Genomic DNA, 13,908 nt, shown 5'->3' on the forward strand with positions numbered 1-13,908 from the left:
CAACTATTAAAACTAGTCCAAATTAACTCCCTCAGCAGTTTTGGAGGGTGGTTTCACTGACGTGGTGCATCCGTGACGGTGTTGACTTAGTCTATGTCTCACGTGGTGTTTACGTGGTATTAGAACTAAAAAATATATATGGAACCCATTTGACATCCACACAAAAAAATATTGTGGGGCCCACATGTAATCTTCTCTCTCCTTTCCTTCTTCATCCTCCCTTTCTCTCCCTTCTCTCTCTTTCTCTTTCTCCCCCCTTCCACTTCCCCTTCGGTCGTCTGTAGGGGGCGAGAGCTGGAGCGACAGCAACAATGGGCAGGCGAGGTCCTGGGTGGCGGCGGGCGCTCGAGGGCCAAAGCGGTAGTGGGCCCTTGAGGGCCGGAGCAGCAGCGACAGTCGGAAGGACGGGAGCTGGAGCAACAGCGGCGGGCGGGCGGACGGCTAGGATTGCCGAAGCACCGCCGCCTCCTCCTTTGCCTGCATCGTGCCAGCACCACCCCTAATCCGGTACCACCACCAAGCTCCATCCGCCGCAAGCTAGCTTCTTGCCACCCACCTCGCCGTCTGAGGCCGTCACTGGGGGAGGAGAAGGGAGAGGGGAGAGGCGACACCGCCTAGCTTGTGGGTGCACTGGCGTGGGGCAGAGAGAGGGAGGAGGGAGAGAGAGGATGACATGTGGGCTCTATGTTAGGGTCCCATATATATGTTTTTAATTCTAATCCTACATAAGCGCCATGTCAACGCCATGTGGGATGAGGACCAGGTCAACACTGCCACGTAGACACCACGTTAACGAAATCGTCCTCCAAAACCACCGAGTGAGTCAAATTGTAGTGGTTTTAATAGTTAGGGGTCAAGATAACCGGTACTGCGGTTCAAGGATACGAATTAGATTTGGCCACTAGTGAAAAAGTGAGTTAAAGTGAAGTTATTCCGATTAACTATCACTCGCAAGCAAAGTGCCATCCATCGAGAATCGATGCGGCCCAAGCAAACGCATCCTCGGGCCATCACACGTTTAGGCTTCATTTCAAGGAGGAAGCAATTGCACGCATGCGGGAGGGGGGGGTATAAGTTCACTTTAGGTCTCTCAATTTGTCATCGAGTCCGAAATTCGTCCCTGGAGCGCAAACCTGTTACAACGCATCCCCCAACTTATAAAACCATTACAAACGAGGTCCTTCACCTACTCGCGCGGTTGGCCTCCGCCATGCACTACACAACCATCCATCGTCGTGGGGGTCGTCTCCGCAGCCGTGCGGACCAACGCCAACAACTGCTCCCGTGACAAGGGCTCGGGGGGCTTTGGCGATGTCCCCCTTATCGTGCCGAAGCTCCGAGGAGGGCATCTCCTGGTGGTGGTTGGTGGTGGTGGCAGTGGCGGTAGCCTCCGACGCGTTGACCGAAGATCGAGCGAGCGGCGCGAAGGGGAAATGGATGGAGCGAAAAGGAGCGGCGGTGGGCGAAGCAGAGGGGCGGCGGCGGGCGAGCTCCTCGCTCTCTCCACCTCCTACTCCTCCCTCTTCTGTCTATCCTTCTCTCTCCCCCTACACTGCAAGAAGAAGAGCGGAGCAGCGGCGGGCTTCCGTTGCCTTCCTCGGCAAACCCCAACTCTGTCGGCGACGCCGAGGTGGCCGACCACTGCAGCGCCATCGTCATGACGGCCACGGTCTCCCCGTCTCGCTGAGGTTGCTACCTACCGCCGACCTCGCTCGCCTTCTCTGCCGTTCTCCTCGACGCCTAGCCGCCCTCCATCGCCCGCCCTTCCAGTCCGTGCAAATCCAGGCTGGCGCCCTCTCTGCTGCCGTCCCTCTTCTCGCTGCAGCCCCCCTGCTCCACCAACGTCGGCCACACACCTCGCAAAGCTCAAAGAGGACCATGCCGCACACCTCTTCGTCCATACCAGGGATGCACTTGAGGCCAAGGCGGCGGAGACGGTTCAGCGTGTTGCTGAGTGAGGATGAGGAAGAAGAAAGAGAGGAGAGAGAGGGGATCAAAGTTTTTATTTCGTACGTGCAACTGATATGTGTGTCCCATTGTTTTTTTTTTAATTTTTGGGGATCGCATTGCCACGTCAATGCCATGTGGGACGTAGACCTAGTCAAAGGAGCCACGTAGGCGCCACGTCAGCTAAAACCAGGCATAATACTGCCGAGGGACCTCGTTTGCACGGTTTTGTAAGTTGGGGGACAAATTTCGGACTCGGCGACACATAAGGGATCTAAAGTGAACTTATTCAATTGCGGAGCGTACATTCTTGGGCCAAATCATTTTGCTGGCTTCTTTTTGAACCGATCCGATAACAAGGTATTACTGACCTGTTTCAGCCCAACTACTATGGGCCGCACGATCCTGTTTCCGGCCTAAACATAACCGTCATGACCCAATTACGGCCACGAAGGGCAGCATGCAGGGGACGTGCGGTCCGTGGAATTTTTTTTATTTATACATTTTTTATTAAAATATTTACAAAAATAATTTTTTGTTTTGAAAATTTACAAATCTAATCTCCTGCGGCCCTCCCAAAGGACGGCAAGGGACCTAAATGTAAAATTTTTATTTGTGTTCAAACCCTTTCCACCGGTTTTAATTGCTTAAAAACTAATAATGCTTATTCGATACTTCAAATAATTTTAAATGGAAAAGTAATAAACTACAAAGTTATAGATCTCATCAAGATCTATAATTTTTATATAAAGTTTATCTCTATCCAATGTCGTTTGAAATGTAGATCTGAGATTTTTTAAAATGTGTTTTATATTTTGTAACGAATATTTGGATATCTAAAACATCTTAAATGAAAAAGTTGTTAACTACAAAGTTGTAGATCTCCTTGAGCTCTACAATTTTGATATAAAGTTTTATTTCATCTAACTTTATATAATATAATTTTAAATTATAAAAGCATAGAGCTAACAAGTTGTGCTGGAAAATTTGCATTTAGGTCCCTTGCCGCCCTCTGGAAGGGCGATTTTTAAAAAATCGTCCTCCCAAAGAGCGGCAGGTGATTAGATTTGTAAATTTTCAAAACAAAAAATTATTTTTGTAAATATTTTAATAAAAAAATGTATAAATAAAATAAATTCTCCATGCGTAGCGGGCTGGTTTGCAAAACCGCCGGTAACCGCTTACCGAGGAATATGGTTAAAGGAAAATTTTTGATAAATTTAAATAAATTTAAAAAATAATTTAAAATTTTGATAAATTTTACATGGTTTCGTACGGTTTGCCACGGTTACCGCAGCAACCGTGCTTACCGCCTAGGCGCGGTAACCCTGGTTCCGGCGATTTGGGAAACCCTTCGTGGCATGGGCTTTTGTTTGCGTGATTTTACAGCACATTCCCACATTCTAAACTACTATTATTTATCTTTCATTAATTCCAAATATCAATTGTCCCCTAGTTCTCCGGTTACCACAACCCCACGGTTTGGCCGTTATCGTGAGGTATACTGTTGATTTAAAATTTGAGAAGGTTATCGCACATGATAACCGCGATAACCATGTGGTTTTGTAAACCTACAATTAAATCCAAAAGTAAAATTTTAACTTAAAGTGACTTGAACAAATCTTAAACATCCATTTTTAGATGTTACCCTTCATCTACTTTTGATAGTCATATTTCATCTTGACACACAGATCAAGGATAAGTAATTCTACTTATCATCTATTTAAACATGCTATTAGTCATCGCTCATAAACAAGCGATCCATTAATATTTACATTTCTTGATGCCTATGCAACCAATCTTGCGTGGAAGAATGGAGAGTCACGCATTAAATTCGAGAAAGTCATTAAGATGATAGGTTATTGGATTGGAATATGCCTATCAAGAATAAATTTTTCAGATTTAAAAATATAACTATCAAAAGTAGATGAAGGGATAGTGCAGTGGTAACGGGGTGTGTAGTTTCAATTCTAAGATCATGTGCTCAATCCCTACTATAAGCTTACAATTTTTTATTAAAAAAATTGGAGAGACGACTCTAAATACAACATGTTAATAGAGTAGTCTGAGAGTCGTAATTCTACGGTAGATTGGGCAGATTAATTTACATGAACAACACAATACAGTTGTACAAACAACATTTATCACAAGGATTGATACATGAGTACATGAACAGTGGGGTACTATTAATCAGCAGGGATTGCCAGCCGGAACACACAATAGTGTAATGCGCACACAAGCAAATTCACCTTAGCTAGCTAAGCCGGACAAGCGTCGCCACCATTGAGCTCCACGTCATCGCTCTCCGGCGTGGTCGCCGTCGGCGTGCGCCGGTAGAGCGCCGTCATGAACGGCGTCGCGAGCACCGTCGTCGTTAGCGCCATGATCACGAAGATGGCAAACGTCGTGTCGTCCAGCACCTGCACACACATATATACACGCGTACATACGTATATTTGTACGTATCGAAGTACATGGACACATGTGAGACGTATACGTGTATAAAGAAGACATACCTTCCTCTCCTTGCCGATGTTGAGCACGATGAGCTCGACGAGCCCCTTGGCGCTCATGGCCACGCCGAGGGCGGCGGCCTCGCGCCTGGGCATGCCGGTGCCGGCGGCCACCGCGAACGTCCCGGCGAACTTCCCGCCGATGGCCACGGCCACGACGAGCGCGACCATGCCCCACGCGGCCGCGCCACGGACGTTGTCGATGTCCGTGTGCAGGCCGCTCGTGGCGAAGTAGAGCGGCAGCATCAGCCCGGACACCAGCGGTGCCACCTTCTCGCCCGCGCGCTCCGCGAGGCCGCCCTCCCGCGGCATGGCCAGCCCGAACACGAACGCGCCGAACACCGGGTGCACGCCGATGGCGTCGGTGGCGGCGCCGGCGAGGAGCACGCACGCCACGGCGCCGGTGCACGCCAGGTCGCCCGCGCGGTCGGGGCCAAGGCGGCGCGCCAGGCGCGCCATGAGCGGGCGGAGCGCGCCGAGCATGAACGCCACGAAGGCGGCACCCGACGCGAGGATGTACACCGGCGCGAGAGGGGGCCCCTTCGGCTCGCCGCCTCCGCCGCCGGAGACGGCGAGCGCGAGGGCGAGGAGGACCCAAGCGAAGACGTCGTTTACGGCGGCGGCCGCCATGGCGGTGTCGCCGAAGGGCACGCCGAGGAGGCTGAGCTCCTTGAGGATGCAGGCGAGCACGGGGAGCGCGGTCACCGAGAGCGCGGCGCCGACGAACACGCAGAGCGGGAGGAAGGACGCGCGGCGCGGCGCCGGGACGGCGACGTCGAGGAGCGGCACGAGGCCCGCGGCGGCGAGGAACGGGGGCGCGATGCCCGCCGCGGCGATGGCCACGCTGCGCGGCCCGACGCGGCGCACGGAGCGGAAGTCGAGCTCGAGGCCGACCAGGAAGAGGAAGAGCAGCAGGCCGAGGCCGGAGACGGTGTCCAGCGCGGCGGCGCTCCACGCCGGGAAGAGGGTGCGGCGGAAGGGGCCCCACCGGCCGAGAGCCGACGGCCCCAGCAAGATGCCACCCTGGCGAGCATGCATATATGTATAAGTAAACAATCAGATCATGTACTCCCTTCATACCATTCTGTGTCCAACTTTGATCGTCGGTCTTTTAAAAATATCTTATTTAAAAAAAACTATGGTTATTATTTTTGTTGTTATTAGATGATAAAACATGAAAAATACTTTATGCGTGACTTATATTTTTAATTATTTTTTAAAAAATTAAATAAGATGAACGATTAAATTTGGTCATGGAAACTCATGCCCTGTGTTTAAAATGGAGTGGAGAGAGTACTGATCATAAGTATACTAGAACACTTTATATATAGGTTATTTGTTATGAGGCATGCATGATTCAGGAAAACAAGAGCAAATGCATAAAGCATGGATTATCTATTTATCTTGGACATGCCGTACGAATGAATGTTCATTGTTACAGTATGTCATTAGTTTTCTGGAAATTAATGTGTTCTAGATAGCTAAACAGGCATATTTCCCTCCGGTTTTGCTTAAAAATATGTAGCCACAGTTTTTCTTAGTTTAGGTTATTTTTAAAAAAATGTGATTGCTACCTCTTTTTTAATATTTAAGTATGTTTTTACCTCTCCCATCTCCCTTTTCATATAGATAATTAAATTTTTTATTATAATTTTCTGATATATGGTAGGAAAAATTATACAGTAAGTATTAAAATTTATAATATAGCTATCAACATTTGCATGATAATTGAAGTGCAAATATATGTAATTTATCGTGTAACAAATGTGACTGTTTCTAATAAAAAAATATGATGTCATAAATATAGCTACATCGGTCATCTCCCTTTCCATGTAGGAGAGTTAAGTGTTTTGACCACTGAACAGATACACATGCGATATATACTACTCTCTCCGTCCCCAAAAAATTTAACGGGAAGGATGCGACATCACCTAAGACAACGAATCCGGATAACCTCATGTTCAGATTTATTGTTTTAGGTGATGTCACATTTTCACTTATGCTGGTTTTTTTTTGGACAGATGGAGTACCTCCTAAAATTTTCTAGGTAAAATAAGTACTCGTACTAAATACAGCTATGCGGGACTTAGTTTGTGAATATTCATGTCAATTCTAGGGCTTGATCATTAGAAAATATGAATTGTCGATCAGTTATGCCAACTACATGATTTGAATCTGTGGTAAATCTAAAACTCAAATTCTGGTGGGAATAACTGAACTGTTGAAGTTTTGTCCTCGTGGCTTATGCATAACCCCAATCAAAAAGTGGACTTAACTTTTTTTGCTGTGTACAAGTACACCATCCAACACGTCAACATCTGGCTGAATATATAGTCAATTATATTCAATGACAATTGGGAGTACTTTCATGATCTCAACAATGTTGTGCCTCTTCTAGAAAATGCGGCTGCCTAGCTATATACTCTAGTTTGGTAGTCCCTTGTGTTGTGTGTACATTAGGAGAATCCTAGATTCTCGGGAGATATATAGAGAACACGTTCAAGAGAAATAATGCCAAACATGTGACGCGCATTATTAAAGAATTATAGGGCCACTTTTGTTTTTTTTATTTATGCGAGACAAATCTAGCTAAGCATGTATGCACTGACTTAATTAGTCACTACTACTTGGGGCTGTTTGGATGGAATGTAAGTTCCCGGTGGAGGGACTAAAATTTTTTTTGAGGGATTAAAATTTTTGTAAGAGAAATCAAAATTAGTCCCTCCCATCTAAACATGGCCTTCATATCGATATCGCTCATGTTGGTAGAGAAAATGACCTCATTATATATGTAGCAAAAGTTTTCGTCCTTTCGCTAACATATATGCATTTCTTAATCCGGTCTCCTTATGATCTCCTAATTATTTTTTAAGAGATACATATTGTCATAGAAATGTGAACGTAGCGGTTAGCAAATTGTCATAGAAATGTGAAGAATGATATATATTAATCTATCATATCATTTTTTTTAGAAAAAAAGTTATATTTATTTGGATGACATATAAGAGACGAATGGACATGTCTCAATGGAAAAAAAATATTTTTCCCAGAAATATGAGGAGTAGAATACTCCTCATATTTTTATAGGTAAGCACATGCATCAGTTTAATTCCAAATATAAGCACACCAAACCCATATTTCAATCTGTAGGCAAGATGCTCAAGGTAGGCGTTGTTCCATCGAATATAATATCCAACAAAATAATAGGCCGTTGAATTTAGTTTTGTAATAATGTTTGACATATTTATTAAGTATAATTTGAATATAGCATGATGCTAATATACCTAAACAATTGCTACTAGTTTACAATTAAGTGAGTTTACATCACCGGGTTTAAATGATCTATTTATTTTGTTAGGTATTAGATATATCGAGGGATTGACGTGGTCCAGTACACGTACATGTTTAGGAATGGAATTACGAATATGATGTGCTCATATACGTAATCAAAGGGTTGGATGCGTTGCGACTAAAACAAAATCGGGAATACTCCATCCAGGAGTATATATATTTCAGTACGTACCAGGATCTCGGCGACCACCCTAGGCTGGCGCAGGGGCTTAAGCGCGAGCGCGAGGCCCTGCGTGATCACCAGGATGACGGCCACCTGCAGCGCCAGCAGCGGCAGCGCGAAGTCCAGCGGGTTCTCCCCCTGCCACATCCCGTCCGACGCCATCTTCACGGTGACCGCCGCCGCCGCCATGCTAGCTCTACCTATAGCTCGTACACTTGATGAGGGCGTGCGTGCTGGCTTGAGGTTGAGGGCGTACGCTGTGGTTTGATACAAACGTAACGCTGCTGTACTGCGAATTTATAGGCGAGGAGAAATGGATGCGGTGATATGATATGATGCGACCTGGCCGGCTAGCTATAGCTCGTGCACCGGATGAGCCATCGATGAGTATAACGTTAGTGGTTGCTACTAGTAGCTCGATCGATCGATCGGTGCGTTTCTCCATCATTGTGGGAGGGGGCTTTGCTAGATTTGGACGGACATGTGGGTGTTGTTGGGATCGATCGATCGAACTCTCGTATAGTATTGCGCTGCCTACCGCCCCTGTACTACGTGTGGCTAGAGATTAATCCAATTAATGGGATGCACAGCACGGTTAAAGTCAACGAATGATCGAGTGATCGGACACATGTGTGAATATATTGGAAAGGAATAACAAGTAGCCCTGCATGCATGCATGTGGCTTCGATCTCACCACAGCCCCTAGTAAATATCATTACGATCGATCGTGGTCATAACTGTATAAGAGAAATGGGCCGGGATTTGTTAAGAAATAGTAAATCAATGTTGCTTCCTTAATTTGTTCTAAAATACAAGCATTTTTATGTGTTCCTCAAAATGTATCGATCGATGGACGACGATCGCCTGCACGGAGATCAGACTCCAGTTAGCCTCTCCTTCCTTGAGATCGTGGCACCTTCCTTAGCTGCCTGACCAAACTATGGCGACTCGGGCATGGTGTCTCAAACGATGGTGGGGGTGTATAGCGGCTCATGGTGTCGTGGCGGCGAGGAGCTGGTGGCCCGGCTGATTCGGAGCTCAAGCATATATGGAGGCTTGCTAGCTGCTGAATGTTTGTGTTGTTTTTTAATTTTTGATTTGGCAGGTAAGTCCGTGTTCATCGCTGTTTGTGTTCGTCTTGTTCATGTTGTATTGATGTTTTGTGATGAGTTTCTAGTTCTTATATGTGATGAGGTTATCTTGTGTTAGAGACTTCGACTCTTCAAGCAAAGTTGAGTGTAGATCATTTTATTGATGCTTGCATTGCCTCGGTTAATTGGATCTGAATTTCTTTCTTTTTTTTCAGAAAAATGCATCGACATCTGTAACGGCTCAAGACAAGCAGCCGTTACAGATGAAACTCGTCTATAACAGGGCCTCCAACCGTTACAGATGATTGGTCACATCTGTGACTAATTCTTTGTAACGACTGACCAAGCTTACATGCAGATGGCAATCTTGAGTCGTTACGGATAGACAAATCTATACTATTTTAAATGATTAATGTCTGCATACGATTTGAATAAATCTTTAAAATTCTGGGCATTAATTCTGTATTAGAATAAATTAGTGATCCAATAAATTTACAATATTATGATAGTATTTTTCAAGAAATTGTGTGCACAAAACTGATTATATATATTGTGCAGAAAATCAGGATAACTTCAGCTATTATATATGCTGTTGTTCATGCAGTTTTCAACATATGAACAAAGTCAGAAATTAGAATGCCGCAGAATCCCTGCACCCCCACTAACCCAGGCAGGGTTAGTGAGTGTCCAGTGGCCACCTTAGTAATGTATCTATCAAAAGCTAGCTAGCAAGATCACCAAAGCATTGCATCACGCATGCAACTATCTCAGAAGCGTATATGTATGTACTCCGGGCCTCAAACTTTCCAGAACCCTAATCCTGATACGATCTCGAGTCCATGGCTGATACACAAGTCAATCACAAGACGTTACTCCCTCCGTTTTAAATTACAAGATGTTTTGATTTTTGTCAAAGTTAAACTAATTTAAGTTTGACCATGTTTATAAAAAAATAGTAATATTTTTGATCGAAAATAAATTTATTCAAAAAATATATTTAATTATTAATTTAATAAAACTAATATTAATGTAAATATTCCTATATTTATCTATAAACTTAGTTAAACTTAAAGCTTAAAGCAGTTTGACTTTGACCAAAGTCAAAATATCTTGTAACCTGAAATAGAGGGAGTAATTATTAATAACCCCCTCTCAAATTGTATGTGTGCGTGCATGCATCAATCAAATCCCCTTTTCGGCCGTCGGTTAATCACTATGCCGAAAAAAGGCATGGCAGCAGAGCACTGAATTTATCGTGCCGTCGACAGGAGCAATTGTGAGAGAAAGATGATGCACTGGTTGGAGCTTCTTGATTGGCCCAGCCACCGTAGTGCGCTTAGCCTATATCTCTCCCTGATCACACAATTAGGGTTTTAGGGTTTAGTTTAATTAATCAGTGAGTGGTTGGCCGGAGCTCTGATTAAAATTATTTATCGCAAGAATCTGCATGCATCAAGGTAATAATAAACAGAGAAAAGATGAAGAAAGTTTGTGCTCCTGATGCTGGGGTTTGATGTTGGGAGTGGCCTCTAGTGGTCTGATATGTCATTGCTTGATTGGCGTTAGTTCGCCACATCAGTCCGACCTGTCAATGAACCAATGGAGATCAGCAAGCAAGTGTCAGAGACACAGAATGCCAATTACTACCTCCATATTTTAATGTATGACGCCGTTGACTTTTTATCTAACATTTGGCCATTCGTCTTATTCAAAAAATTTATGTAATTATCATTTATTTTATTATGACTTGATTCGTCATCAAATGTTCTTTAAGTATGACATAAATATTTTCATATTTGCACAAAAATTTTGAATAAAACGAATGGTCAAACGTTGGTCGAAAAGTCAACGGCGTCATACATTAAAATACGGAGGGAGTAACATCATGTCTCTTTAAACTAGAACTACTAGCTATTAAGAAGCGTGATTAAGCTGAACAGAGAGTGAAAGCGGGACATATCGATCAATCGAAACTACTGATGATCAAATAAGAAAGAAGACAATTATATCAAATTTTGATCTTACACAGTTAATTACACACCGTTATCAAAATTATTACACACAGTTACGTTACACAGTGATGTTGTGAGAGGGCTTTGGTGGTCTGACCTGTCATTGCTTGATTGGCTGGTTGCATCGTGTTCGGCCACCACATCAACCCGACTTATCAACGAACCACTGGTCGAGGTCAGCAAATTTGTGCCAGCAGTGCCAGAGATAGAATAGTAGTTTCGTTCTTTCCCTTGAAGAATTATACTTATCTCTTTTTTAATTGACGACGCGTTAACCATTTATTTTAGTAAAGAAAATGCAATTATCATTTGCTTGGTTATGACTTGGTTTATCATTTATGATATTTTAAACCTGACTTATATTTCTATATTTGCACAAAATTTTATCTCTACTACTTAAAAATAAGAGATGCTTCTATCGTCCGTAAAAAAAAACCAGGCGAGCGAGAAAAAAACCGGGCGAAAAAAATAATCCGATTCTTCCCTGAAAAAGAAGGGCGAATAAAAAACCGGTGAAAAAACCAGACGAGTGAGAAAAAAACCGTAACGGTTCGATAAAAAAAAGGGACGAAAAAAAAATCCGATTCCGTGCCAAAAAAGGGCAAAAAAAAATCTCCATGAAAAAGAAGGGCGAAAAAAAAATCCGATTCCATGCAAAGAAAAAAAAGGCCAAAAAAAATCTCTACTTCTCTATCTCTACTTAATGTTTCCTTCGTCAAAACAAAAAAATAGCGAAAAAAATAAAAAAAAGTCTGATTCCCTCTTAGAAACAAAAAAAAAAGTTCGACTATAGATCTGATTCCCCCGGAAAATAAAAGGCGCCACTCCTTCCGAGATAATAGCCACCACTCCTCTCGGTTTCAAATATATACTGTGATATCTCTCACATCTTGGTGAAACAAAATAATGTGCCAGATTGAAGATCTGTTTACAAAAACGGAACCTACTGGTCGAGAGCATTCCATTTTTATAGTATTTTAATTTTTAGGTTTGTACTTTTGCATTTGAGTCCCTGTAATTTTTATATTTACATTTGAGTCCCTATAATCTTACAATAAGGTACTTGAGGTCGTTTTTGTTAAAATAATAATAAAAGAGAGAGAAAAAACCGAAAGGTGCATAAAAATAAAAACAACAACAACAAAAGTTCTGTTTCTCCTAAGTCATGTATTGGAAAAAAGCAAAAAAAAGAACATTCAAAGAAAAAACAAGCAAAAAACACGCGAGAAAATAATTGTAAAAGAAGGCAAAAAACACACGAGAAAAGAAAAGCAAAAAAAGGGAGAAAAATATGGTTTTCGTTGTAAATAAAAAAGCAAAAAAAATGCTAAAAAAACTTTTAGAAAGAAATGCGCCATTTCTGAATGGTTTGAGAAAATCGTGCAAGAAAAAAAGACCGTTTATAAAAAAAAACAAGCCGCTCATTAAAATACAAACATTGTCATTGACATGATTATTCATGAAAAACGTTTATTATCATTAGAATTTTTTCACCCGTTGCAACGCACAGGCATTTTTGCTAGTTAAGAAAAGATATAACCAAAAATCAAATTGTGTCATCTTTTTTTTTAAAAAAAAAGGATGGAGTACAAGCTAGTAGGAAATGCTCTGATTAAGCTGAACAGAGTGTGAGATATGTCGATACCGAAACTACTGATCAAACAAAACAAAAGAGTTTGCTCCGTTCGGTAGTGGAAGAAAGAAAGAAAGTAAGTTTGTTTCGTTTTCCGCGGGTACGTTTCCCGAACTATTAAATGGTGTGTGTTTTGTAAAAAAAAATTCCGCGGGTACGTTTCCCGAACTATTAAATGGTGTGTGTTTTGTAAAAAAAAAACTATAGGAAAGTTGCTTTAAAAAATCATATGAATCCATTTTTAAAATTTACAATAGTTAATACTAAATTAATCATACACTAATGACCTACCTCATTTGACGTATCTTCTCAATCTTCCAATCTTCTCTTCTCGCAAACAGAGCTGCCCTGGTGAGTAGTATTTCCCTGGCCTGCAGCCATCCGGAGCAGCAAGTAGCAGTGTTTGGTTGCTTCCCTGAAGAAGGTTGTCCATGCTCAGGCATGGTTGCCGGAGTCACGCCACCAAAAATGAACGCCTGATCCAGGCGTGGGCGTGTGCCTGATCATCCCCCATTGATTCTTAACGGATGTGACTACTACTACACTTGTAAACATCTCACTCAAACAAGCATGTTTTTTTTTATGGCCGTGTTTAGTTTCCCCCCTATTTCCAACTTTCCATCACATCATATCACATCAAAAAAACTTTTATACACATATAAATTTTTAGTTTTTTTTCCAAACTCCCAACTTTATTCAAACTTTCAACTTTTTTTTAGGACTAAACACAACCTATGTTCAATATATTCAGCCAGGCTCATGTCTTCAACCAAACAACAGAACATCATATATGCCTGCTAGGCATGATTCAACACGAGCTTTTCTACCACAGTACAGGCATAGATTTTTCTCAGGCAAGTCATCCAGATCACCAACCAAACATGCCCTTGCTAATTGTGAGTGCGAGCGTTGCAGACTTGCAGTTCGATATATTTATTTATGTTTCAATTTGGGACGTTTCCTGTATATAGGACTGTAAACAGTTTTTTTTTTTCTTTTGCAATATTGCATCGATTTGCACCATGACTAAAAAAGAAGTTTGAACATTTTTTTTTTTGGCGGGGGGTGGGGGGGTGGGTGTAATGTAAACTTTTGAAAAGTCGGCAAATATACCAGAACGCACAAAACTTACAAAAATAGAGTTGGTATAAAAGCGTAGGCAATTAAGATTATTATGAAATGCATGACTTACAAAATT

General features: G+C 42.6%; 1 protein-coding gene across 1 annotated transcript; it reads right to left on the reverse strand.

The window, feature by feature from the left end:
* Nucleotides 1-3,883: 3,883 nt before the first annotated feature.
* On the reverse strand, nt 3,884-8,344 carry LOC4338641 (cation/H(+) antiporter 20). Its single transcript, XM_015783541.3, has 3 exons — nt 7,984-8,344; nt 4,464-5,483; nt 3,884-4,367 (listed from the first exon to the last, which is right to left on the reverse strand). The coding sequence occupies exons 1-3, from the start codon at nt 8,161-8,163 to the stop codon at nt 4,206-4,208; spliced, it is 1,362 nt and encodes a 453-aa protein (XP_015639027.1). The 5' UTR covers nt 8,164-8,344; the 3' UTR covers nt 3,884-4,205.
* Between the last annotated feature and the right edge of the window lie 5,564 nt (nt 8,345-13,908).

The sequence above is a fragment of the Oryza sativa genome, chromosome 5 (assembly GCF_034140825.1).
Source record: "Oryza sativa Japonica Group chromosome 5, ASM3414082v1".
In the NCBI taxonomy this organism is placed as follows: Eukaryota; Viridiplantae; Streptophyta; class Magnoliopsida; order Poales; family Poaceae; genus Oryza; species Oryza sativa.